Source organism: Bipolaris maydis, assembly GCF_028858645.1.
Source record: "Bipolaris maydis strain C4 unplaced genomic scaffold PSV08scaffold_10, whole genome shotgun sequence".
In the NCBI taxonomy this organism is placed as follows: Eukaryota; Fungi; Ascomycota; class Dothideomycetes; order Pleosporales; family Pleosporaceae; genus Bipolaris; species Bipolaris maydis.
In genome coordinates this window covers 296,593-320,490 of record NW_027093866.1, presented here as the reverse complement: position 1 = coordinate 320,490, position 23,898 = coordinate 296,593, and the positions used below count along the sequence as shown (strand labels likewise).

The 23,898-nt window shown below is 52.1% G+C and overlaps 13 protein-coding genes across 13 annotated transcripts; 6 read left to right on the top strand and 7 right to left on the bottom strand.

Moving 5' to 3' along the window:
• The first annotated feature begins 1,541 nt into the window (after nt 1-1,541).
• PSV08DRAFT_312063 (actin-related protein 2/3 complex subunit 5) lies at nt 1,542-2,804 on the top strand. Its single transcript, XM_014228007.1, has 4 exons — nt 1,542-1,913; nt 1,999-2,126; nt 2,228-2,372; nt 2,429-2,804. Exons 1-4 carry the CDS (start codon nt 1,689-1,691, stop codon nt 2,489-2,491), a joined length of 561 nt encoding a protein of 186 aa, XP_014083482.1. The 5' UTR covers nt 1,542-1,688; the 3' UTR covers nt 2,492-2,804.
• Nucleotides 2,805-6,136: 3,332 nt separating this feature from the next.
• On the bottom strand, nt 6,137-7,017 carry PSV08DRAFT_226293 (uncharacterized protein; the record flags this gene model as incomplete). Its single annotated transcript, XM_014228009.2, has 3 exons — nt 6,137-6,299; nt 6,373-6,784; nt 6,849-7,017. The coding sequence occupies 3 exons, from the start codon at nt 7,015-7,017 to the stop codon at nt 6,137-6,139; spliced, it is 744 nt and encodes a 247-aa protein (XP_014083484.2).
• Nucleotides 7,018-7,821: 804 nt separating this feature from the next.
• On the bottom strand, nt 7,822-9,377 carry PSV08DRAFT_312048 (chalcone-flavanone isomerase-domain-containing protein). The gene has a single exon (XM_014228010.2). It carries the CDS (start codon nt 9,360-9,362, stop codon nt 7,998-8,000), a length of 1,365 nt encoding a protein of 454 aa, XP_014083485.1. The 5' UTR covers nt 9,363-9,377; the 3' UTR covers nt 7,822-7,997.
• A 208-nt stretch (nt 9,378-9,585) lies between these two features.
• Nucleotides 9,586-10,782, top strand: PSV08DRAFT_312044 (MAGE family-domain-containing protein). The gene is made up of 3 exons (XM_014228011.2): nt 9,586-9,805; nt 9,870-9,998; nt 10,057-10,782. The coding sequence occupies exons 1-3, from the start codon at nt 9,613-9,615 to the stop codon at nt 10,590-10,592; spliced, it is 858 nt and encodes a 285-aa protein (XP_014083486.1). The 5' UTR covers nt 9,586-9,612; the 3' UTR covers nt 10,593-10,782.
• Nucleotides 10,783-10,879: 97 nt separating this feature from the next.
• On the bottom strand, nt 10,880-11,716 carry PSV08DRAFT_363646 (uncharacterized protein). The gene is made up of 2 exons (XM_014228012.1): nt 11,663-11,716; nt 10,880-11,601 (listed from the first exon to the last, which is right to left on the bottom strand). The coding sequence occupies exons 1-2, from the start codon at nt 11,707-11,709 to the stop codon at nt 11,049-11,051; spliced, it is 600 nt and encodes a 199-aa protein (XP_014083487.1). The 5' UTR covers nt 11,710-11,716; the 3' UTR covers nt 10,880-11,048.
• A 733-nt stretch (nt 11,717-12,449) lies between these two features.
• Nucleotides 12,450-13,148, top strand: PSV08DRAFT_312022 (uncharacterized protein). Its single transcript, XM_014228014.2, has 2 exons — nt 12,450-12,569; nt 12,622-13,148. Exons 1-2 carry the CDS (start codon nt 12,540-12,542, stop codon nt 13,099-13,101), a joined length of 510 nt encoding a protein of 169 aa, XP_014083489.1. The 5' UTR covers nt 12,450-12,539; the 3' UTR covers nt 13,102-13,148.
• PSV08DRAFT_183673 (S-adenosyl-L-methionine-dependent methyltransferase) lies at nt 13,115-13,834 on the bottom strand (the record flags this gene model as incomplete). The annotated part of the gene is made up of 1 exon (XM_014228015.2): nt 13,115-13,834. One exon carries the CDS (start codon nt 13,832-13,834, stop codon nt 13,115-13,117), a length of 720 nt encoding a protein of 239 aa, XP_014083490.1.
• Nucleotides 13,835-14,224: 390 nt separating this feature from the next.
• Nucleotides 14,225-14,971, bottom strand: PSV08DRAFT_205546 (uncharacterized protein). Its single transcript, XM_014228016.2, has one exon. It carries the CDS (start codon nt 14,843-14,845, stop codon nt 14,339-14,341), a length of 507 nt encoding a protein of 168 aa, XP_014083491.1. The 5' UTR covers nt 14,846-14,971; the 3' UTR covers nt 14,225-14,338.
• Nucleotides 14,972-15,952: 981 nt separating this feature from the next.
• Nucleotides 15,953-17,644, top strand: PSV08DRAFT_353254 (uncharacterized protein; the record flags this gene model as incomplete). Its single annotated transcript, XM_014228017.1, has 1 exon — nt 15,953-17,644. One exon carries the CDS (start codon nt 15,953-15,955, stop codon nt 17,642-17,644), a length of 1,692 nt encoding a protein of 563 aa, XP_014083492.1.
• A 255-nt stretch (nt 17,645-17,899) lies between these two features.
• PSV08DRAFT_363642 (Adaptor complexes medium subunit family-domain-containing protein) lies at nt 17,900-19,800 on the bottom strand (the record flags this gene model as incomplete). The annotated part of the gene is made up of 2 exons (XM_014228018.1): nt 17,900-19,703; nt 19,760-19,800. 2 exons carry the CDS (start codon nt 19,798-19,800, stop codon nt 18,032-18,034), a joined length of 1,713 nt encoding a protein of 570 aa, XP_014083493.1. The 3' UTR covers nt 17,900-18,031.
• Nucleotides 19,801-19,898: 98 nt separating this feature from the next.
• PSV08DRAFT_5362 (uncharacterized protein) lies at nt 19,899-20,496 on the top strand. The gene is made up of 2 exons (XM_014228019.2): nt 19,899-20,043; nt 20,101-20,496. Exons 1-2 carry the CDS (start codon nt 19,950-19,952, stop codon nt 20,280-20,282), a joined length of 276 nt encoding a protein of 91 aa, XP_014083494.1. The 5' UTR covers nt 19,899-19,949; the 3' UTR covers nt 20,283-20,496.
• Nucleotides 20,497-21,687, bottom strand: PSV08DRAFT_5363 (uncharacterized protein). The gene has a single exon (XM_014228020.2). It carries the CDS (start codon nt 21,439-21,441, stop codon nt 20,686-20,688), a length of 756 nt encoding a protein of 251 aa, XP_014083495.1. The 5' UTR covers nt 21,442-21,687; the 3' UTR covers nt 20,497-20,685.
• A 221-nt stretch (nt 21,688-21,908) lies between these two features.
• On the top strand, nt 21,909-23,144 carry PSV08DRAFT_372383 (uncharacterized protein; the record flags this gene model as incomplete). Its single annotated transcript, XM_014228021.1, has 1 exon — nt 21,909-23,144. One exon carries the CDS (start codon nt 21,909-21,911, stop codon nt 23,142-23,144), a length of 1,236 nt encoding a protein of 411 aa, XP_014083496.1.
• Between the last annotated feature and the right edge of the window lie 754 nt (nt 23,145-23,898).

Below are 23,898 nucleotides of genomic sequence, written 5' to 3'. Positions count from 1 at the left end.
TTCACTTCTTACCCTCATCACCTTCACTCCCTTCCAGCTATCTACACTCATTCTTCTCCCTTGCCCAGTCACTGCCCGGCCAGTCCACTGGATCTCCACGCTACCTAATTCAGCGCCTCGAAGCCCTATCCGCTTGCTGCATCTCGCCCGCCTCGTCGACTCTTCCTCTCTCGCCCGTCTCCATCTGCCAGGGCTCTACTAGCACTGGCCAACTGTTCAGCCCTCGCTGACAAGCTGTATTCCTCAATCTGTACGTTGCCCTGCACACGCTCCTGCGCCCGGCCTGCCTGCCAGCCACGCCTCATCCAACACCGCGCTAACACCTATAAAGCACACGACACACCCGTCAACACCATGATCCTCAGAGAATCAGAGTCCAACAACATGGGCCGCGGTGCTTACGACACGACTGGCACTCCCAAGCCGTCGCCCACCACCACGCCGCCAACCAAATAAGACTCTCGTCATGGCCATCCCAACGGACCAATGCTTTTTCCCACCTTGTTGCTCCTTGCTTTTGATGGCTTGCATCAACGCCCTGCAATCTCATCCCAAGCAGCGCCTGGTCCGGTTGGGACCTGACCGATAGCACGTCGCGCACTGTACGTCACACCTGCCTCGATAAATTTGGAGTCACACATTAGCTTACACCCACCCCAGTCTCACTTCCAATTGCTCCCCAACGCCATCACGACCGAGCACTTCGCTGGTTCTACAGCGCCTTTGCTTCCGAGCCTTATTGAGATTACGCCCTTTTAATCACCCGCAACCCTTCCGATTCGATTCTTGACAGCAACCTAATACCCCCGCTTCCTCGGTTCCTGTTCCGCGTTTTCGAGCGCCTCTCACTCTTCTCACACGTTCAGCGACACTTTCTTACGGCAAAAAAGTACTCTTTGTTTTCACACGGCGTTCTTATAGACATGGTTGGGCCCAGGCATAGATACCAAAAACGGGACTTGGTTTTTTTGTTTTCTCTCTTTTGTCCTGCTTCGAGGACAAAATACACACGGTTAGATATCCATTGTCTGCCTTCAACGGCACTTTGTAGACATGGACTGTATTGTACTATAGCGCGTCGGGTTTGGGACTGCAGGCATTTGCCTGCATTGCGCGACGGTTCTGCGTTTCGCCACAACGCTCTTGACGAAGAGCATGTGTTGGCCCGCTACCCATGGTTTTTTTTTCTTTCTCTCTCTCTGACATTTAGAACGACTGCCTGGGCTTTGGTATCGGTGTCTCACAACACTACCCGCATCGGCTTAGACTAATCAACAATGTACTACTACTATAACTACTTGCCGCACCATATATGCAATGATGACTTGTCCGCGCTGTCATGTGTGAGTGTGACCCGCTTGAGCGGAACCCCTACCTTACCCTAACCCTCCCTGGCCATGCAGTGTATGTGAAAGCGGCAGGCTATGTCAAGGACCAGATGCTGTCTTGTTGTTCTGAGTGGTGGCTGCCGCGCGTGGCCCAAGAGTGGAGACGTGGCGACTGCACCCCACGAAGTCGGCGTCCCGATTTGCGTCCAGCTCACCGCAAGCTCCACCAGCCAGCACGACGTCTTGCTGTATCGTCAAACACCGCCATCTCACCCCGCCCCAAACACTCGACTCTCCAACTCCAAACTCCAAAACTCTCGCACCTGACCTTGGCTCCCTTCCGACACTGCCGCTCCCATCATGGCCACCGTCAATTGGCGCACCATCAACATTGATGCCCTAGACCCGGATAGCCCCGCCAACTTTGACCTGAGCTCCCTCGTCCCTGCTGTCGCACCCGTGTCGACAGCTGACGTGCAGAACAATGCGCAGCAGATACGGCAGCTGCTGCGGGGCGGAGACAATGAGGGCGCTCTGCAAAGCGCATTGGAAAACCCACCATATGGGGCCGACGACAAGGGAAAGGTATGTGTGCTGATGCTGTCACCGGTCTTCTCACGGCCGGGCCGAGCACCATTGAGCAAGTTCGATGTGTCTGACTGCCGCACAGGAGACTCACCTTGCCGTCGTCATTGAGATTCTGCAGTCGATAAGACAATCGGACATGTCACCAATCCTCAGTCGGATATACAGCTCGCCTAGCGGAACTGAGGCGCTGGACGTCTTGATGAAGTACATGTACGTGGGATACTGCACATAACACACATACACATCCATACCTGCCACACATACATGACCCCTACGGCACTTGGCACAGCAACTGACCGTCCTTGCTACAGCTACAAAGGCATGGCCCAATCGACGCCAGTGGCCACGACGCGCAACATCACACCTCAGCCCACGGGTTTCTCCCAGATCCACGCCCGTGGCGGTGGCGAGGGTGGCGGCCAGGCCATGAGCGTATTGCTCAGTTGGCATGAAAAGGTAGAAACCGTCGCGCCCTGACTATTGTTTGACGCCCATGCACTAACAGCCGGTAGCTTGTGGATATTGCTGGCCCTGGCTCGATTGTTAGGGTCATGGCTGATCGGCGTACGGTCTGAACTGGTGGTCCCACGACGGCACCTTTTATGATGTGCTCCAACAAGACAAGCTCGAGCGACTAAACTCGAGCCTAGTCGACGCAACAGCCCTCGTTGACAGGGAGACGCTCTCGGCTTGGTCAAGAGCAAGATCAAAATGCGAACTGTTCGACATGGCATGGCATGCCGTGCTCTCTCCAATGCTCTTCGCCATGTCGCCATATGCACCCTGTATGAGCCTGAAGTGACAGTGCACAAAGTTGGAGTCGACATATTGAGATGATGATGATAATTACAATAATAATTGTCAGGCACCATTTGTGTTTGGCAAGTCGAGTTGCTGGTGCATGGCAAGGATGCAGGACCCTGCACAAATGCGTGAAATATGCAGCCGCACTGACACGTCTCTTTTCTACCGGCCTCGCAGACGGCTTCTTCAGCCCTATTATGACACACGGCCACGTCGCTCCCCCAACGCGACGAGTCTTCATTTCGCGGACACGGGGAGTCACGATGTTAGCGTGCGCCTTCATCATAAGGGGCCGCACACTCGACCACGCGGCATAGCTTCCACGCGAAGCCCACTAGCGCCACGTCCAAGCGCCTTCTTCAGCTGCCACAAGCGGAAAAGACCTGATGAACGCTAGTCTTGCGTTGGGCGCCGTTGCGAGATGAAACACGCTCCCTGGTGCCCGTCGATTCCTTTCCTTTTCCCATTACCACCCACCCCGACATTGAAACAACGGACAGCCGACCGAGGTTAAACAACCTGGCCAAGACTACTCTGCTCCAAAAGTAAACCTGTTCGTCTCTCCTTATCGATTAGCTATGTGCAAGTGTATCACAAAAAACGCAGTACGGTGCTTTTGGCCCCCCCCCGTCCGACGCAGCTCTCGTCGCCACGAGAGCCATGTCCCCGATGTAATTTTCCCGCCTGCAGGGTAATTGTGGTCACGGGTAAGTATCGATGCGCAAACAAGCTTCTGGAAGGCCAATTTCGGCTTCTTTCTAGTTTCCACCATAGGGCTGTGTGAGCCCATGTTTAATAAGAAAAAAAAGTAGAGCCCGTCCGCTCTTTCCCAAGTGGATCACCCTCTAAGCAGTTAAAATCATTTCCGTTACATCTCTTTCTGAAGCACACCACTCTACTGTAGACATGTACACTATACAGCGGCGCCGGGGGGGGGGGGGGAGAGAGGAAACAATAAAGTACAACCAGGGAAAAACTTGCATAAAACAAGAAGAAATAATAATAATAAAAGGTTGGACATGGATATTATTCAAACGGCAGAAAACCCTTTGTGATTTGTCAATCCGGTGTTCAAGACCGGAAACTTGACCCTTTCTTTTTTTCTTTTTGCCCAAACACGGGTTACACGCTCTCTTTCTCTCTCACACACACACACTTACACATGAGTCGGTGTTACATTTTCCTCTCCCATCCCCCATCCTTCTGCGACACAGTAACAGCCCAACCCAGCCCACCCCTGGCTTCCGCGCATCATCCCACCCCCCTTCCCGGCGCATCATCGGCATGACGATCGGTCCCATCTTTTTCCAGTGCCAGCGCGACATGTGTGTGTATGTTGTGTGTCTCAGCTCACAACATGACGGGCTGGGCTGGGCGGGCAGGCGTGTGTGGCTGTGTGGTGGTTGGAAGTTTTTTTAACTAGCCCTTTGACACTTTTTTTTTTTGCTTAGTACTTTACTTCCTTTCCATCCATTTACACACACACCCTCTCTCTCTCTCTCTCTCTCTTTATTACACATACGCATGCATGTTCATCATCAGCCCACACATGCATCAACATTGTTCGATCCTGGAAAGAAAAGAAGAATGAAAATTCCCGGGTCCCGGGTATCGAGCCCCCCCTTCCTCTTTTCGCTTATCGGAGATGTGCTTGTTTGGAGGGGGGGGCAACCGTGCATATACATACGTAGCTTTTTACCCTTACTTTTACTAACCCCAATCTTTTTTCTAAATGCGGTGTGTGTGTGTGGAATGGAGTGGGTAGGGTATGTATGCAAGTAAGTGTAAGGTGAGTAGGGATGTTTTTCACGTGGCAAAATCGGGGGGTTCGCCCGATGATACTCTGTGTGTGTGTGTGTGTGTGTGTGTGTGTGTGTGTGTGTGTGTGTGTGTGTGTGTGTGTCTATGGGCGTATAGGATTATGTGTCAAGCAACGTAGACTGTGCCTTACTCAATCTTATTTTTGGATCGTCTTTTCTAGGTTTCTTCCCATTCTTTTCTTAAAACCCTTGTTGTCTGTCTGTCTGTTCCCTTGTTGTTGGGTTTCTGGGTTTTTCTTTCGTCTTTGCTTTCTTTTTTCCTTTTTGGGAGGTGCTCCGGTGGATGGTGGTTACTGCGCCACCGCCTTCCGCTTCTTCCTTCTCCCCCTTTGTCTCAGGTTCCGTCTTTTATGTGTGTGGCGGGTAGGCGGGAGTGTATGGGAACCAGGTTTGGTATGTCAATCACACTCCCATACGCTGATTTCCCGGGGCTTCATTTTACTTTTGCCGTGTGAGATGTGTGTGGGATTCTTTTGAAGGATTTTGTGTGGGATAGATGTTCGGTGGGAGGAAAAGCATTGGGGTTCAGTAATCATGTTTATATGTAGCGTAGATTGATCGGTTATCTGGCATGCGGGTATGGCGTGATGTTCGCTTTACCCTCTTTTTTTCTTCCTTTCTTCTTCTCTGCAGGTTCCCACGTGGTGGGTGGGCGCCGTTTTCTTTTGGAGGGGGAACGCACGATTGGGGACCCTTACATACGTAGGTGTGCTTTCCCTGCTTACGCCACCTGCGACTGTTGCTGCAGAGAAGCAAGCGTTTCCTCGCTACAGTCATGGTTCCTTCACCGTTTACGTGTGTGTGTGGCTGTGTTGGGCGGAAATGGCCGAAAGGGTATTGCATACATGTGGAGTTGACGCGAGAAATTACGTCTTTACCACTCTGCTCTATCTGTAAAGAAGCACTTCTTACCAGTCCAATCACCCATCACCTCTTCTCAGCATCTGCATTCTTTTTCAGACCTGACCCTCATGTAGGTTGTTACTAGCATAGCTTGGTAATCGATCAGATCACAGAGTAGGTGTGATGACTGGAGAAAAAGAAAAGCAAACAAGAAGCAGTGGTAGTCAGTCAATGAGTAGACTACTCATTGCTTATCGTTGCTGACTCTCAACATCTGCACCGCTCTCCTTAGCATCCCTATCATTCAACTTTGCAAATCCTAACTTTTCAAGCCCCCTTTCCCGCCAACGTACATGGGCACCTTTCGACCTTCTTCTTAGCGTGTCAAATCATTAAGAAGTATAGCGAATGAGTTCAGAATAGGCTTTCTTCTTGCATCTCGACTATGAGTCCCAGTCCCATCTCTTCGTATGTTGAACCAAAACCAGGTGACTCGAGTAAATGGCAAAGAAACTTTAGAAAAGGGGCTTAGGAATTTCTTCATCTAAAACTTCTATTGGGTATCAAGATAACTTTCAGAAACGCCCATTACTCGAATCATCGCTGCTTAGAACAAGATGATGAGGCTGTTTCTGGTGTTCAAGTCTTCGTTCTGCCGTTTCCAAGCCATTTTTACAACAACGCCAGTGCTGTTCATGTACCTCAATACTTCCAGGTAGATTGGGACACCCCAACACAGATTCCTTGTCCCATCTATACCGCACTATCCTGTGACACATGTGCCTGCACCGGCCGTGCAACCTCCACATCTTCATCTTTCTCCCCAATCCTATTCTCCACTTTCTCATTCCTCGCATGCGTAGACATAGGCCCAAATGCCTCAATATGAGCAAGTGAGTGCCAGAGTAGATAGGTACTATGCATCAATCATCAGCCTCATCCTATCACACCTCCACCAAACCCCCTCATCTGAAGTGGAGTAAACTTACCTCCAAAACGTAAACACCATCCCCACCCAAAGCAACACCACACTTGCCACCGCCCTCCCATTCCGCCGATACAGCATCGGACTCCCTCCATACGCATCCAGCAACCTCCGTGCCTCCGCCGGACTCACACCCGTAACGTATGCGCTCTTCGCAGCCACAACATACGTATACGCCAGTGCGCATGACAGCGTAAACGTGCACGCTAGCACGGAGCAAACCCTCCACGCCGTTTTCACAGCGGCAGACTCGCGCCGCTCCGGCCAAAACAGATCGAAGAAGAACGCCGCACCGAATATCGTAGCGACGAAAATACCAACGAAGATGTTGTACGAAGCTATCCCTACGAAATTGTTGTTGTGGACCGTTGCATTCGGGTCGAGATGTGCGACGTATCGTTGCTGGGTAGTGTAATCTATCTACTTGTTAGAACCCAGAAAGTCCGTGTAGAGAGATGAGGATGGGCGAAAGGAAGGTACCAGATAACGCAGCCGTCCCTAGCGATTCGCTCACAACCGTGAGTATCATAGCGAGTTGATACACGATAAACCTGGTACGCCGGCCGTGATACCGTGAATTCCACATGTTGCTTGATTTGAACTTGCCCCATTGTATCTCGTGGAGGTCAAGGCCCCAAATGACTGCCATGTCTACTCTTACTCAGCTCGTTCGATATTCTTCGTAGAAAGCGCTGCCAGTCCGACTTTGAGGGGGTCCTGAATACAAGTCAAGAATAAAAATTCGATAAAACTCCCTTCATCCACTGAGCAGATGCAAGAAAAAATAAAATCCCAGGAAAAAAAAAAGGAAATAAATCACGAGTACTACGTAGTTTGATCCAGAGAAACAAACAACCACGACTACCGACCCAAAGCCTTCCTGCACTCCGTCATCGCCCCCTGCCAAAACCCACACACACGCATTCATCGCACCTCTCATCTCTTCTTTATCCCCACTCACACTACACTACTCTCCCTTTCCATCGCACATCCCCACACCCACGCCTACGCCATGGCTTCTTCGCCAAAGCTTATCACTTCCACACGCAGGCAATCGCCGCGCCGCACAAGCACCCACTTTTACCCACGCATACGTATGCGTACATCTGACCCGGGGGTTCTCGGCGACGAGACAAGCAGGTGAGATTGATTGGAAGGAAGGTGTTCCTCAGAGGGGCAGGGAGGGGGGGGGGGGAAGATTGACATCATAAGAGGGTGGAAATGCGGGCGGGAGCTAGATTAGTGGCGAAGGCTTGATGGGTGGGGCGATGAAGTCATTGATGGGTGGGTGCGATGGTGAGGTGGTTGGTGGGGGGGTTTGTGATGGAAGCGAGGGATGGAGGGGGGTGCGATGATTAGGTGTAAGAGGGGATTTGATAGGTGCTGTTTAGAAGATTTTTTTTTGGAAGGGAATGTAGATGTGCGTACGAGGTGAGATGTACTACCATAATAGAAGTATGTGACATTGCACATAATAACATAGATACTTCGTTACGTACTGCCGAACGCCTCGTAACAAGGCACACTAACCTTGCCGTAGCTGTACAACTTACCCGTCAATATACATGGGCGATTCAACTCATTATCCATATCATACACATATTCCGTTCATACACGAAAATCTAACCTCTAATGCACCATAGTCTCCAGCGTCCCAACCGGCCGCTCAACAATATCCAAACACCCATCCACAATGCTCTTCCTCGCATCCTCCGAGCTAACATTCTGACCCCCAAGGTACAGCAGCCAAACCAGACGACTCACCCTCTCATCCTCGACTTTGCCCAGCCACGTGGGCGTACCCATCTTTTCCTTCTTCTCAACCTTTACAATAGGCTGGTACAACGCACCAAGCGTCCCATTCTTGCTACGTGTCAAGATGATAACGCTACCCTTTGGCGCCTTACCCTTGCCCTGGAATATATTCCTAAACTCCTTCATGGCAAGACCGAACGCCTCGTCTTGAAACTCGCCTTCTTCAACGGGTTTCGGGAGAGCGATGGTCTTGTTCTCGGCAGCCTGCTGCCTGAGCAAATCGGCCTGCTTGCGACGCACCTCGTCAGTACGCGATGCAATACCGCGCATCCAACCGTCTTGGAGGTGTTTGAAATCTGTGCCTCGGCAGGGTACAACGCGGAACGCCATGTCGACGCCACTTGTGCCGCGGCTATCAAGAATGGCTTCCCAGATCTTGTTGCTCTTGTCCGCGTCAAAGAGGGAGTCACGGAGGGCTTTCTTTTCATCTGGAATCAGGGCTGTGGCAGTGGGGTTGACGGTGTTGATGAGGTGGTTTTGGAGGGTTGATAGATCGGCTGTCTTGACGTACAGTCCAACGACGTAGACTTGTACGCGCAGAAATGAGACCTTTCTGATGCCCAGGCCCAGCAGCGTGTATTCTGCGTCGCTCTTGACATGTTCAGGACCCGCAGTGTTGGTAGGCAAGCGGATTGTACGAGGAAAGTAAGGAACATAGGATGTACCGGTCTCAACGAGCTCAATGGCGTCTGGATGTGATGCTTGGGGGTTGTCTGCGTCGGCGGGTGCAGCAATGACCTTGTCACCCGCTGCGACGACAACCTTTTTGCCTTGAAACTCGTCGGATGCCTTCCTAGGCGCATCGGTCTTGGTTGGGGGTCCCAGTACTAGCTCTGCTGCGGATCGGCTTGAGCTTCCGTCTTTGTCGCCATCAACTGGCTGTACATCCCACAAGCGCACAAGGAAGATGGGAGCAATCATGGACAAAGCCGCACCGAGCGCCAGCCAATTGCGCCTGCGCGCATAAGCAGCCCGGCGAACGGCCTCTGCGCGGTGTATCGAGACAAAGTCCTCATCTGTGCGGGGGCCTTTGGGGCGAGCATTCTGCTTCAGCACAGCTTCCAGGTCTGAGGCGGGAGAGCGCGAGTTGTACCGGGCCTGGGGGCGACATCGAAGTGGCGCCGGGGAATTGAGACAGCGGAAGACGGGACGTCTCGCAGCGGATCGGATGGCGCTCATGGTGGGTGTATGAATGAGTGCATGAGTGCATAGAGTGACCGTCCATGCAGCGGCATGCACCGACGTATGCGCGCCAAGACTTGCAAACACCGCGGCGCGCTTGGGCCATGCATGGTTCGGCTCGATGATGCGCCTCGCCTCGTGCATTCAGCCCTACAGCCGGGGGGGGGGGGGGGCCTTGAGGGCCGACGCCAACGTCTGACCTTCCTCTAGTAAGTCAGCTACTCACGCACGTGTTCAACTGCATAAAATGGCTTCTCGGAGGGCCAGACTAGAGGAAGAGGCGGACATGATGGACGTATCAGAGGTTCCTGACGACCTTGACGGAGACAGCGGCGCAGGGATTGAAGGCGTGCAGCACCTGGCCAAAGGCCTAGTCCGATACGCCTTGTCGTGTGAGCATTCACGTCGGCCCATTAAGCGGCAAGACATTAACGAAAAAGGTCTGCACTTGCACTGCCTGATTGCTGTGGTTACCGTGTCTACGACTCATGCTAACAGCAACAGTGCTTGGTTCCCAGACCCGGCTGTTCAAGCAAGTCTTTGCACAAGCCAACAGCCAGCTCATGGATGTGTTTGGAATGCAATTAGTTGAACTGCCCAAGGCCGAACGCGTAACGCTGCGGCAAAAGCGCGGTATGCATTATAGCCATGCCTAGGGCATCGTTTATTTTTGTCTGACCCACCTCTACAGCAGCCGCCGCCGCATCACTAGCATCGGATTCCCAAGCAAAGTCAACCAGCGTGTGGGTCTTGCAGAGCATCTTACCCAGCCAGTACCGAATACCCGAAATCGTGGGCCCATCACGGCCACTTGAACATGGTATGCCAAACAAGGAAGACGCCTACGTTGGTCTGTACACTCTTACCATCGCTCTCATCACCATCTCCGGAGGCATGATGCCAGAAGGCAAGCTCGACCGCGCTCTCAGGCGCATGAATGCAGAGCAAACCACGCCCGTGGGTAGTAAAGACAAAGCAATAGCTGCCATGGTTAAAGATGGGTACATTGTGCGTGTCAAGGAGACTTCGGGCGCAGGTGATGAGACGGTCGATTATATTGTTGGCCCTAGAGGCAAGGTTGAGGTTGGTCGTGATGGTGTCGCTCAGTTTATACGAGCGATGCATGGCCAGGCTGAGGATGAGACTGAGCTTGAGAGGCGGATTCAGAGGACTCTTAATGTAGCTGACGCACATAGCAATAGTGCACCCGCAGCGGAAGCGAACTGAGTATGTTTTAGTCTCAGCCTTGAGTTGCCACAGGTGAGTGACGGAGGATATCTAGAGTTACGGGAGACTCAATTGCATACAGATATCCTACAGGTGGTACTTAGCGCTGTACATTTATCTGTCTTGTTTTCTTGTATATATTTGTTAACGTATATGCTAAGAGACTAGTCCTACCTTAACAAGTGATTCTAAAGAATTGCTGAAATCTGACTTCAGTATTCATTTTTATACACACACGGAAGCTCACTTCACCTATACGTGGCATGGCATATGTTGAGATTCATGAGATGTATACGTATATATATTCGTTAATGGCGGATTCACAACAGCCTTCTTCCAATCATAATCCTTAATCGTCTCTTCGTCTCTTCTCTCTACATGCTCCACGTATGCATTGCGAGTCAAAAACGCCTCCACATCGCACCTTATCACATAGACATAACAGTATTCAACATCTTACAGGCTCAGTCCATCCGCAAGAACAGCACCGTACCAGATCATGGCGCCAAGTCCAATCAGGTTGACAACGGTGCTGATACCGTGCAGAATAGCAAACTGCTTGTTGAGCGCCTGCATCTCCTTGCTATGGGGCCCATTATCATAGCTCTTCTTGCCGTCCCGCGTCTCCTGGTGCTTCCTGATGCCCATAATCTCAGTCGTCTTGGGTCCAATGTACACCAAGTTGGCCAGCGCAGTCACAAACATAGTGGCGTGCAGCCAGGCAGCGAGCTTGTTCGTGGATGCGGCGGGAGTGGCGGGCGCGAAGAAGGAAAAGGACGGAGGGGGATTGGCGGCCGAGGCAGGCTGGAGGAACGAGGGCAGAAGAGAAGTAACGCCGCCGCGGGGGTAGGTCAACAGCATTGCGACGGGGAGGGCAGTCTGCAGGGAAAAGTAGACGGGAAAGGTGTGTTTTTGCAGCTGGGCGAACTGGGAGCGGGGCAGGATTCTGTAGGCGATGACGCCAGCGGCGAAGGATTGGTAGAGCGTGGAGCCGAGAAGAGTGCCATAGCTGCGTGTTGTGTTAACATGAATGCGACGGGGTGGTAGCGGCGGGGTTGTGGTGAAGGTACCTCAGCAAATGGTAGGTCGGCGGGTTTTTGAACGACGATAGCGACATGGTGGCGGTGTTTGGCAGTCCCAGTCGTGGTGTGGATGTGATGGTGGTGTAAGCGTCAAGCCAATGTGTTGTGGTGTATGAAGGAACAGTCAAAGACGGCCACCTGAGGCTCAAACAGCGATCTTTGCGTCCTCGGCAATTGATGATCTCACGATTGGTTTGGACGCGTCCATTTCATCCCTGCAAAGCGGGGCCCTTGCATGTCCGTCTGCCCCGCCTTCAGATTCCGTCGTGTAGTGCCGCCACACACGCGCATCATTCAGCCGCATAGTAGACACACGACGATCCAACATCAATTGGCGTCCGAGACTGCCATCCCATATTCGTCGCAATGCCTATGCGCCTACCCTCGCTCATCAATCTCCGCCGCCCCGCCGACGCGACTCTCACACCGGAAGACATCTTTGGCTCATCGCTAGGCGGTATTTTCACAGACGACCTGCAGAACCAGCACGGAGATAACCCAGAAACCCTCATTCTATATCAAAATCACAGGTATGGCGAGCTGGAATTGAGGACGGCCGACTTCAATGGCGAGGAGCAAAGGCGCAAGTTTGCCCACTACTTGTGGAATGCCGGTATCATGATGGCAGAGTTGGTCACTGGACGGCTTAGGGATGAAGAAGAGGAGTCTTTTAAGAAGACGGAACACGACGAGTTCACACGCTGGGAGAATGGCCAGTGGTGGACTAGTGAAGAAGAGGAGGAAAAATGGAGTGTCAAGGGCGAGTCGGTATTGGAGTTGGGCGCAGGTGGGTTGGATTGAAAAGACATGACTGTGAGTAGAGGGCTGATGGTACGTCGCCCGATCAGGCGTAGGGTTGGGTGGGATGTTGAGCGCATTGGCGGGTGCCAAAGAGGTTTGTGGTTATCTATCTGGTTGCGCGTGTGCCTGAACTGACAGTCTGCTAGGTCGCCATCACTGATTACCCGGCACCTCCAATCCTCGATACCCTCAAGGCGAACGTTGCAAAGAACCTCCCGGCTACCCTACAATCCCATGTAACTGTTCAGGGTCACGAATGGGGGTCCACTTCCACAGCCTTCGAATCATCGCATGCCCATACCTACACGCGCATACTTGCAGCAGACTGCTTCTGGATGCCTGGAGAGCATGAGAATCTGGCAAAGTCGATGATACACTTCCTCGCAGACACGAATGACGCGCGTGTATATTGTATCGCGGGTTTCCACACAGGCCGTGCTAAGGTCGCACCCTTCTTTGAGGAGGTTGTACCAGAGCAAGGCCTCGAGATCGAGGAGATATACGAAATGGACGCAGATGGACAGCGGCGGCCGTGGGAAAAGGAGCGCGATGGTGGCCTGGAGAATATGGGCGAGCGGAAAAAGTGGCTCATCGTTGCGCGATTACGGCGACCCGTTCGATCATAGCAGAGAGCACCGCTCACACCCTCTTGAAGCAGAGCGTAACCACGCTGCTCCCTGTCTTGCCCCCAAACGTGAAACTCGGATATTTGACCTTGCCATCAAACTGCAATCCTCCGCCCCCAAACCACTCTTTCAGCTCCTCCTCTGTCCAATTGCAGCTCGTGATGAGAAACCTCCCCCCTCTCTTCACCAGCGGCTCAACCTTTTCCCTATATCCTTCGCATATCCTGCGCCCTTGTGCATCCTGCTCTTGTGACAGGCAAATGGCATCAAACGTGCCCTTATCCAACACAACATCGAAACCCTCGCCCAACCACGCACCAGGCGCCTGTGACAAGATATCCCACTCATAAAACGCAATATCCGCATATGCCTCGTCTTTCGCGTCACGAATCGACGTCGCAAGCGTAACGCTCTCCGTCGAATAATCCACACCAACCATTTCTCCGCTCCATTCGTCCTCGCGCAACGCAAATAGCAAGTGTCCGTTCCCCGTGCCTAGATCTAGAAATCGCGCGCCCGTGTTTTCTTCATCGTCTTCTTTGTGAATTTGACCTTGGTCACTGAGGTCTTCGAGGAAAGATAGCATGCGTTCCTCGGCACCAGCATCACTGAACCAGATTGTGCCTTCGTCTGAGGCGTTTGCGGCAAAGTTTTTGCGCTCCGTAGTGTAGGCTGCGTCCCAGTAGGATTTTGTGCCTAACTCGGAAGGATCGAGATGCGTCGGGGCTGTCATTTTTCGTATTCGGATTGTTTTATTTTCTGAAGGGTGGAGACGACCAACGCGAAAACAAAGATTGTGGCGGTTGATTGTGGGCGAGGATGGGAAACTTTTGGAGGGGCAATTGTTAGTTCCTGATACCCCCGCGGTGCCGGCTAGAATGCTCTTTCAGGAACCAGGCAGACTAGACGCATGATTGCTTGGGCTTGATCGCCCTTTATTTCCGCATGCTCCGAAATAGTATTCTTACATATCCGTCGCTATGATAAGATGGAAAGTGTCTCCAAAGTCACACGCCGATATGTTTGGCCGTTTAGAGTCAACAGCTTGCAGATACACGAACAATTCTAATTCTACCAGGATTTGAAACGATAATCTTTACGGAGGTAAATAGACACCAATTAATATTTTGCAGATGTCGTAGAATACCAAAGATATTACCTAATGCGTTACTACAGCTTCAACCATCACAATCAAAGGCACCAGCCCTAAGCTCAATTCACCCAACTCACAAAACCCTCACCACAACGGATCATTCCGTCCCCAATACAACAAACTCGCGCCAATCGCCAAACTATTGAAAACCCCCACATAATGCCCCAGAACCTTATCCCTAACCCCATACCCCTGCACAATCACCGTATCCGCAACCGTCGCTACCAACCCCGCCAAAACCGCAACACCCAAGCTCCTCCGGTCCCGCAGCAACAACCCAAAAACCGCTAGTAAAACCCCATTTTGCACATTGCGCGCTGCGATTGCTGCTACGAGGGCTTTCTTTGTGTCTTCGTCTTGTTTGCTTTGTGATGATGTGGATGTAGATGTGCGCTTTGTAGATTTGGAAGAGGTGGTGGATGGGAGTGGGGTTGTGTTGGTGATTGGGAGACCGTAGCCGGCGGCGAAGGAGGTGGGATTGCGTAGGCCGAGGAGCCCGAAGGGCAGGATTTCGAGGGTTGCGATGAAGAGGGCGAGGCATTCGGCGGGGGGAGGTAGGTGGGAGAAGAGGTTGCGCGGTTGGAATGACATTTTGGGATAGTTTGGCCTGGGACGGGTGGAGGTGAGTAAGTGCTATGATGTGAAGGGAATTGATTCTGTTTCTCTTCGCGTAAGGTTGATTGTTTTTATTTACGAATATATGTTTATGCAGTCTTCATCGCGTGTTTGTTGGCTGGTGCGGCTCGGACTTCGGATGCGGGGATGAGAGTTGATTTGTTCGTTTGCGTCATATTTCGAATCTGTAACATAAATGTAAGTAAGATTGTGTTGGCCTGCAGCTTGTTTGTTTACTATTCGTGTTTGAACTCGAATTAGACCTCGGGCTGATTTCGAGAAAGTAGTTCAGTTGTGTTGTTTATAGTTCACAAGACGCAAAACCTCATCCACGTCACACTGTGTACGCATTGTTCACTGTTTCATATAACTTCCTATTTCTTGACTGTGAATTCACACATTTGATGTATTTCTCATGAATGCGAGGTTGAGAATGCGAAGCCAACCACTTTCAGTGGTACGGTGTTGCAGAAGAGTCGGAACGCCATGGTCAGATTGGAATCGGGGAAATGGATCACTTTTGCACAGCGGGGTGACTTGATATTCCTCTATTACAATGTTCAAATTCAGAGTATGGATCACTGTGTCAATGAGAGTCGAACGGTGAACATGTCGTCACGTGTCAGTCAGTCAATTCCCACCAGCCACTTCACGACAACTCGATTCTGATTTGAGCGTGATCGCAAGTGTTTGTTGGCTTTCCAAGGTTCATACCTATTCAAGTGAAATGTATGCAGATCGTGAATTTTGGTGCTTTCACAGCTAAACTGTAATCTCCCTGCAAGGAAGGTCCATTGTGTGACGCGCTTTCCTACCTTCACTTGATTCACAACGCGGTGGAGCCTGCGTTTGTACTTTCACTTACTTGAAAATTTGTGCACTCACAGTCACGTTACAATCGCTCTCTACTCAGTATTTGTTCAATGCTTATTCTCCCTCTTTACTACCCATCAACCACACTTCTTACTCAACTCACTTCTGCTACTCGCTGCTCAAGTGCTTTCCTCGTGGACTCGTCACTCCCTTTCGAACAACAACTTTTCGGTATCCCAACAATACGCGAACATCGCATTTCTTCTCAAAATGTCAAATGGAAATGCTTTCTGGGCTGCTGGCAAGCACATCGTTACCTCTCCGAATTCCCCCACTCCCACATCTGTCGAAACACCAAACAAGTCAAACAATAAGTCTCCCACACAGCAGAAGAATGGGTTAGTCTCCAAGAATAGGAATAACGGAAGTGTTAGAGACGGCCGGAGCAATAGTAATGGCGTTGATCTTGCCAGTGCCGGTATCAAGAAGGCATCTTGGGCAGATGAGGAGGAAGATGAGAGGTTTCTCGCCCTGTTGGTATCCCAGAAAGACAACCCGGTCGTCTCTTCCCTAGGGACGACAGTCAATGTCAAGGATGAGTTAATCGAGGAACTGGAGGCGACTATTGTCACCAAAGATCTTCGCATTGCCGAGTTGGAGGCTGCCTTACGAGACAGCCACGGACAGATTGAAGAGCTTGAGGAAGGGATGCAAGTGAAAGGAAACACTGTCAAGAAGTTGGAGAAGGAGAACCACGTACAATTCCTCCAAATACAGGAGCTGCACCGTGAGTCTACCGAGAAGGACGAGCGGATTCAGAGCCTGGAGTCAGCACTGAAGCGACTCACTGCTACCCAAGACCTTCAGCAGACGTCCTCTTCAGACATTCAATCATCCACTAAGAGCGATGATGTAAAGAGCACTGAGATTGTCAAACCCAAAGCCAAGACTTCTTCGCCAACTGTTGCTCAAAAGAAGTCTGAGAGTGTCAAGACGCCAGAGCCCAAACAGGCTATTTCCAACGTCACCGAGCTTGCCTCCACTGGCAAGACCAAAGATGACCAGATTGAGAGGTCTGTTAACGGCCCATCATCTCACGACATCGACTCCCCGACATTCGTGACGAAAGAGACTTTGAAGGTTGTGCCTCCTGTTCCCAAGCCAAGGGTATTGATATTCCCCATCGATATGTCTAAGTACGGGAAGAAACCTGCTGTTGCTGTGGCTACCAAGAACCAAGGACAATCCCCGAGGTTCATGGAAGGCAAGGGCGGTCAAACTACGTCGTGGAGCCGATCACCAAAACAGGCACGTGTCAAGACAGACGTGAAGCCCAATTTCAACCCTTCTGCTGACATTCGACACATGTCGTCTGCTCAGCGTGTTCTCTACGGAAACGGTCCAGACGTTTCCGTCAAGCTCGGAGACGTCGAGCTCAAGACCCTTCCTCAGTACATCCTGATGCAGTGCTCCGGGAAGGCATTCCTTCACTTCACGACCAATCCGGGCGCAACCTCGTGGTCGTTCCCTGCAGGCTCAATGGACGCAGACGCCGCCAAGTCCCTCCTTAACTGGATGGACGAAATGACATACCAGGGCCGTGTCTACTCCGTCACACTGAACTCGGCACCAGTGAATGACCAAAGGAACATCCAGATCTGCCGTGCCGCTCGCCTGATGGGCCTCAACAACTCATACGTCGGTCACTTCACCAAGCACTTTTGTGAACGTATCCGCGACAAAGACGTCCCTTACGAGTTGTCGGATCTCGTATGTAAGTTTGCCTATCCCGAGAACGACCCAGTCTTCGATTGCCTGGCCAACAAACTGGCCATGCAAAAGGCGGCTGGCAGTGTGCAGGGCCGGGCAGTATTGGAGAAGCTGGCTGCCACCTACCCGGTACTGAGGACCACGGTGGAGAAGATCGAGCGGAAGATGGGTGCTACTCGAGCACGCAAGTAGGGTGGTACCAATATGGCCTGGTACGGTTTTGAGGAGGAATGATTGCGTCGGTGTTTCTTTTTCTCTTTCTCTTCTGTTTGTTGATTTGTAGGCTGGAATATATATATATACAGCTTACAATGTGGGGTATTTAGAGCGATTCTTGAGTCCTCATTTAAAAGTGGAAGGGGGGCACATAGGACATATACTTTTCCCACTAACTATTCCAAACAATGATAACTCGTTTTCCATGCATCGCCATCTCACCAAACATGCAAACTTGAACAAACACCCAAAAACATCTTCATCAATCAAATCGCACAAACCAGCCTTTCCTCTTGGAAAGCAAAAACAAGTTTCTCATTATGCATTTCATGTTTGCATTTTTTTGGAGCAATCGTCAAATCTCTAACATCTACACTCGACGCCTTTACGACTAACACAAAGATACTTGACACCCTTGTACGGCGTAACACCACTTCCCAACCCCTTACTCTTCCTCTGATCAACATTCAGACTCTCGACCTTGATACCACTCGGCAACCAACCTTTAACCGAAAAGCTAACCGTAGCACAACTCGGCATCAAGACTTTGTTCGCCTGCTTGATCTTTGCGTCGGAGTCTGGTTTACCAGACAGGCCAGACGGCGCAGGGAGACCGGAGTTTGCAGAGGAAGAAGTGTTATGTGCATCGTCATCGTAGTCATATGTTGATGTGGAGAACGAGACAGGGCCGCCTGCATCGATGCCGTCTTCAGCAGAGGGATCGTCTTGTCCGATGACGGTGCCGCGGAGCGTGGCTATGACGCCCATGCCTGCGCCGCGGTCTTGCGACATGAGGGTTGTTACCTCGCGGCTGCTAACGCGCCACTCGATGGCTCGGTCGCCAGGCGCGTAGCCGGCGTCGCCCATGCCGCGGGCAACGCGGATATCGACTACGTTCTTGACGGTTGCAGGCAAGGGGATGTGAATGACCATTTCCTCGATGGCGGGCGCCGACGTAGTGCCAGTTGAGGATGAGGCGCGCGCCAAACTAGCTTTTGCGGCGCTGGATTGCGACGAGGATTTGCCAGCGAAGCGGGGGTTGATCTGAAGTTTTACTTCAAAGTCTGATCCGGTTGGGCCGAGAGATGGATGGACTGAGACGGTAGCGGGGATACTGAGCTTGGGCATAGCGTTCCTGGCTGACTTTTCCGATGAGAAGGCGTCCAGAGCGGATGAGCCGAGTAGGTCGACTTCATATCCTGCCAGCACAAATCGGCCATCTGGAGGGACGAAAGACAGTTCTCCGGGCCGAGCCTTCCATTGGTTGAGCCTTACACACGGGTGGAAGACGGGGAGGGAGACGGTGTTTTGGATACCACCGGCACAGCCCAACTGTAGTATGAGATCTGGGATGCCTGAGACTTTTGCTGTGAATGCAATGGTGCCGTTTGCCATTGCGGCCAAGGGCCGACCAGAGGGTGATAGTGTGACTTCGAGCGTTTCGACGATATCGACGTACATTTCATTGCTCGTATGCCTGACATTTGCTCTTCGCCATGGGACTGGTGACGCTGTCTGGCTGGAGGATAGTGAGGGGCCTAGTCTTGGGCTTGATCTTCCACCACCAAGACCAAATGCGCTTGAGGACGAGGGCGTCAGCGAGCTGGGGGTTGAAGAGGGCAATCCAACGCCGCCCAGCAGGCTCTTGAGCAGGTTGGGGGCTTCGACGACATCTCTCAGGGCATTGGGCTCGGTGTTTGCAATGATGCCGCCGTCGACCATTTCACTGAGCAGCTGTGCGACGACATCGTAGTTTGCCTCGATCTTGGAGGCGAGCAAGGGCGAGCCGAGGAAGTCTTCAAGGACATCGGTGAGGCGGTGGAGGAAGGTAAGGATGGCGAGGGGATCGGTGTCGGCAGAAGAGGGGCAGAGAAACAGCAGCTGATCCTGGACGATGGAGTAGAGCAAAGTGGACGGGTTGGTGTTGGGTAGGTAGATCAAGGGCGGACGTGGGGCGGGATGGGCGAGATAGAGGGGGAGGAGGGAGCTGGCCGGCGGCGGGCGGTTGGCGTAGATATGCTCCAGAAGCGGCGTGCTGGAGGTGAGTTAGCCGCGTGGTACCGACAAGGGCTGGCAAAAGGGACGGGCTACTTGTGCTCGTCAAAGAGGTAGAGAGCCTCAATCGCGCTCATGGTGGACGAGTGTCGGCGTGAGGCTGCGCACGCGCGCGACGACGTGAGAGTGTGGGGAACTTGAGCAGCCTACTAGAGCGAGGCCTGCACTGTACATACCACAACATACATACGCATACACATACCTACGTTGACCTTTGCCTGCAACCATGTCGCAACCAGATGCAGATACGCCCACGTTCCAACAAGCCCTGAAGCAGGACCGCGCCCAGTTTGAAGACTGCACGCCCTGTCGCGTCGTTGGTATGCTCGCTCCTAGGCCTGCGCTGATCAAGTCCATGTGCTGATGCCGACCTGCAGGCACCGCGACATTTCTGGGCCTGGGTGCCTTTACCTATGTCTCTGGTCACTCGCAAATCCGCGCCAACCAAGCTGCAATTCGGGCCAGCAACAGCATCTTTGGGGTGCGCAGTAGACACATGGCCATCACTGGCACCAGCGCCGTCATGGTCGGCCTGGGCATGTATCGCTGGTTTTCCTAGGACGCACGTGACCCGCACATTCATTCCCTTGGCCCTACCACCACGTCTTCAACAGCACATTTCAAAAGCACAAAAAGTATCAGATGCCCTCTCGGGAGCTTAAACTGTCACATTAAGACCCAGATCCATTCTCATTCCACTAAACTCCGCCAATCGATTACATGAAATCGCCGCCGCGCAAACAAGAAATGAGAAAAGGTATATGCCCTAAAAAGTAATAAACACCAGAGAATGCGTCTATTAAAGCCTGCTCCACCCAATGCATACAATCTTCAACAAGCCCACTGCGCCGTCGGGGGGTATGATGCAATTAATCGTGATTCGTGATTCGTCCACCGGCTTGCTCTCCTCGTCGCAAATCCTCCTTGGACGCCATATCTTCAGACTGCCATGGTCAGCCGTCTCAGGACATGCGCCCCCGCTTAGGTCCCCCGGAAGAGCCGTCCCGTCGGTCGTTGAATCCGTCCACGTTGAAAAAGTCGTTCAGGAGCCGTCGCTTCTGCCCTGCGCCAGTGCCGAGTTGAAACAGATTTTGAGCCGCCGATCGCTGCAGGTTTCGTCCAGTCGAGCGGTTTGAGGATCGTCGGGGATTAGGGAATGCGCGGCGAGCAGCGGCTGACACATCCGCGGCGTTGTTGTCGTTTGTTGTCTCGGACGGGAAGGCCTGGGGCGTCGAAAACTGGAAAACGTGGTGCAAGGGCGACAAGTCAGCCTCGGTTGTCGTGGCTTCCATTTGGACAGGCGGTGCAGAGTCGCAGCGGTCTGTTGTCTCCATGACAGGATCGAGGGTGTGCGAATCGTCCAGGCTGAGGTTTCGCTCCATGATGGGTGACGAGCTGCGAGCGCGCTTATCGTCGAGGTACTCTTCTTCGCTCTCGCTGCCCGACTGCTTGGGCAGAGATCCATCCAAGCGCTCTGTCGCCCACTGCCGTATTCTGTTGCCCTCTCCGCCAGTTGCTCCAATGTTCTCCTTGTCCAGATAGGCCAGTAGGTCATCCAGGGCTTCTTGGTAGCCGTCTGCGCGGGCTCTGTCAAGGTCGGCTAGGGCAGACTTGTACAGATTGGTCACGTTCAAGGCTGCGGTACGGAACGACTGGTGCACGTCAGGCTGCCGCCTTGTCTTGGGCAGCGACGTGTTGAGGCTTCGCATCGAGTCCATGGCTGTGGGTGGAGGCTGGCGTTGCTGCTGCCGTCGTCGATGCTGTGCAAGGCTTTGACGTGCTGAGGTGAGCTGCAAAAGCCCTGTGCACCCGCTCGCAGCGTCTCGGTTGCTGCTGTGGTTGGGTAAGCTTGAGCGTGTGTATGAGTGTGTGTATCAAAAGAAAAAAAACAAGTGACGGTCCAGGTAAGAGACTGTGGGGATATCGCACACTCACAAGGAGCGTCGTTGGGATCAAAGACGTGGTCGCTTGCTGACTGCCGTTCTCTCCCGCGGGGTTCACGCAGTCATGATTCTTTGGGCAAAGCCTGCTGGCCTGTGCGCCAATCACCCCCTTCCATTCGCAACATCACCTCCTTCCGCCACCCTAACCTAATCAAAGCCTGGCAGCTTTGATGAATAGCACTTCAGCATATCTTTTGCTGTGAAATCTCATGTCCTCTTCACTTCCATATCCACTTTCCACCATGAAGTCGCCGTTAGAGAGCCTACCTGTTGAGTTGTTTGATATGATTGCTGCCGATTTCAGTCTACCAGAGTACCAAAGCCTCCGTCTAGCTTCGCAACAGCTTTACCAGTTCGTCCATGCAAAGTTTGCGCGCCTGGCCTTTGCCGAGCAAGTTACCACTCTCAGCTCATCATCACTTAATCGTCTCAGCAACGTGTCGAGCCATCAAGGTCTTCGGGACGCCGTCAAAACTCTCCACATCCGTCTTCTGAATGAAGAGGAATACGCAAATCTGAATGCAATTAGCCGTGTGGGTCGATTTCCTCCTCCGAAGAGATTTCCTAGAGTGTTAGGGGTAAGAGACAAGAACGTCAATGATGAGGCGGCCACATATCCCTACGTACTGCACAACGAACGCCCCTCGCGCCTGTACAATGGGCTTCTGAAAGTTCTCAAAGGTCTGCCTCAATTGAAAACCATTAAACTTAGTATGAAGCCGTCCGCATCGTATATATGGGAATGCAACGAAACATCTCACAGTCTATTTCGAAGCAAGTGTTTTGAAGTCGTCATCTACGCTATAACCCACAGTAATATCAAACTGGAAGAGTTCACCATGGCCAGAAGAAAAGGCCGCCAGATTTTGTACAAACCGGTCGATCTGTCGTTTCTGGCCTTCCAACTGGGCCCAAAATCTCTACAGACACTACAGCATTGCTTTTCCAATCTCCAGTCGCTCACGTTATCGATCATGACAGGCTACGATGCCCCGCGCCCAGATGGGTGGGCCAGCAGTATTTGTGGCTTCATCGCTGCTGCACCCAACCTCAAGAAGCTGACTCTGGGTCTGGATCGTGTCAGCGCAAAGTGGCCATCGTCTTCGTTTGGCGACATTGTGGTCAAATCCCTAGCCATTTCCTGTCGATTACCACGTCTTGAGACTCTCGAGGTCATAAACTGTGCATCCGATGGGAAAGACTTGGCCGACTTGATCCGAACGTATTCTTCATCGCTTCAATACATCGTCCTTTCCCACATACAGCTCTCAACCGATAAGTGGTGTCCAATTGAGGATGCTCTAAAGGTATGCCATCAACTAAGGTATTTTCGCCTGGTTGCATTCGAGGACCGCTGGACTAGACTGTCAATCAAGGCACGAATTAATGGTCGTCCGGACTTCGTCTGGGACGTATACGAAGACCACCAAAACGCGTCTGATTGGCTCCGCGGAGTCACGGGATTGGACAGAAGTTGAAATTTTCCAACCAAATCACTCGGCTGGAAACAATGGTATCCGCCATTCTGGGACAACTGCCTGTAGTTCCGTAACTGAATAGACACGGCAGACTTCCTCCTGTCGTCGTCAGCCATAATCGTATTTGCACTCGGACAACTGTGCGGAAGCACCGATTGCATATGCGCGGCAATAGCTTCTTAAGCACTACTAGATCATTGATCTTACCGCAGTTGGCGAAGAGTCATTTGGAAATCTATCTAATAGGGATGTGGATAGGTGATACGACGCAAGAGAATAATCTCGTTTTGGCAATGTGCAGTTCGGAGAAGAGTAAGATGTATGCAAGAGAGGAAAGACGGACGATTTGTCCACCTAGAGCCGCATTGTTCTAAATCATGTACCAATGTGACATGTCCAGTCAAATTCCCTCTTTCCCGGCTCCCCCCGGCTGCCCGGCTCACACTTCCAGCGTCGATCTCACGATTGACTTGCCATTAGTGGCCACTGCATTACTGCACCCTGTCGTGATCATAACCACACGCATTGACGAAACCCGGCCTACACCTCAACAAAAATTCCGAAAGGCTGCAATCCGCGAACCAGACCGCGTCCCGAAACACACCATGCAGTGAGCAAAGACCTCTTGTGCAGCGTGACTGCCTCAAGAATCTTGTGTTAGTGGACCAAATCATCGACTGTGATCCGCTTCTTCCGGCGGTCTGACATCCCCCTCGATGACTTTTAGTGTCCTCAGTTCAGCTGAAGGAGTGCC

Coding starts and splice junctions, on each gene's coding strand:
- PSV08DRAFT_312063 (XM_014228007.1), top strand. CDS start 1,689: ATGGCCACCGTCAATTGGCGCACCATCAACATTGATGCCCTAGACCCG. Junction 1,914..1,998: donor GGGCCGACGACAAGGGAAAG/GTATGTGTGCTG, acceptor ACTGCCGCACAG/GAGACTCACCTTGCCGTCGT. Junction 2,127..2,227: donor GACGTCTTGATGAAGTACAT/GTACGTGGGATA, acceptor TCCTTGCTACAG/CTACAAAGGCATGGCCCAAT.
- PSV08DRAFT_312048 (XM_014228010.2), bottom strand. CDS start 9,362: ATGAGCGCCATCCGATCCGCTGCGAGACGTCCCGTCTTCCGCTGTCTC.
- PSV08DRAFT_312044 (XM_014228011.2), top strand. CDS start 9,613: ATGGCTTCTCGGAGGGCCAGACTAGAGGAAGAGGCGGACATGATGGAC. Junction 9,806..9,869: donor GCAAGACATTAACGAAAAAG/GTCTGCACTTGC, acceptor TAACAGCAACAG/TGCTTGGTTCCCAGACCCGG. Junction 9,999..10,056: donor AACGCTGCGGCAAAAGCGCG/GTATGCATTATA, acceptor CCACCTCTACAG/CAGCCGCCGCCGCATCACTA.
- PSV08DRAFT_363646 (XM_014228012.1), bottom strand. CDS start 11,709: ATGTCGCTATCGTCGTTCAAAAACCCGCCGACCTACCATTTGCTGAG. Junction 11,602..11,662: donor CCGACCTACCATTTGCTGAG/GTACCTTCACCA, acceptor CACAACACGCAG/CTATGGCACTCTTCTCGGCT.
- PSV08DRAFT_312022 (XM_014228014.2), top strand. CDS start 12,540: ATGTTGAGCGCATTGGCGGGTGCCAAAGAG. Junction 12,570..12,621: donor CATTGGCGGGTGCCAAAGAG/GTTTGTGGTTAT, acceptor ACAGTCTGCTAG/GTCGCCATCACTGATTACCC.
- PSV08DRAFT_205546 (XM_014228016.2), bottom strand. CDS start 14,845: ATGTCATTCCAACCGCGCAACCTCTTCTCCCACCTACCTCCCCCCGCC.
- PSV08DRAFT_5362 (XM_014228019.2), top strand. CDS start 19,950: ATGTCGCAACCAGATGCAGATACGCCCACGTTCCAACAAGCCCTGAAG. Junction 20,044..20,100: donor CACGCCCTGTCGCGTCGTTG/GTATGCTCGCTC, acceptor GCCGACCTGCAG/GCACCGCGACATTTCTGGGC.
- PSV08DRAFT_5363 (XM_014228020.2), bottom strand. CDS start 21,441: ATGGACTCGATGCGAAGCCTCAACACGTCGCTGCCCAAGACAAGGCGG.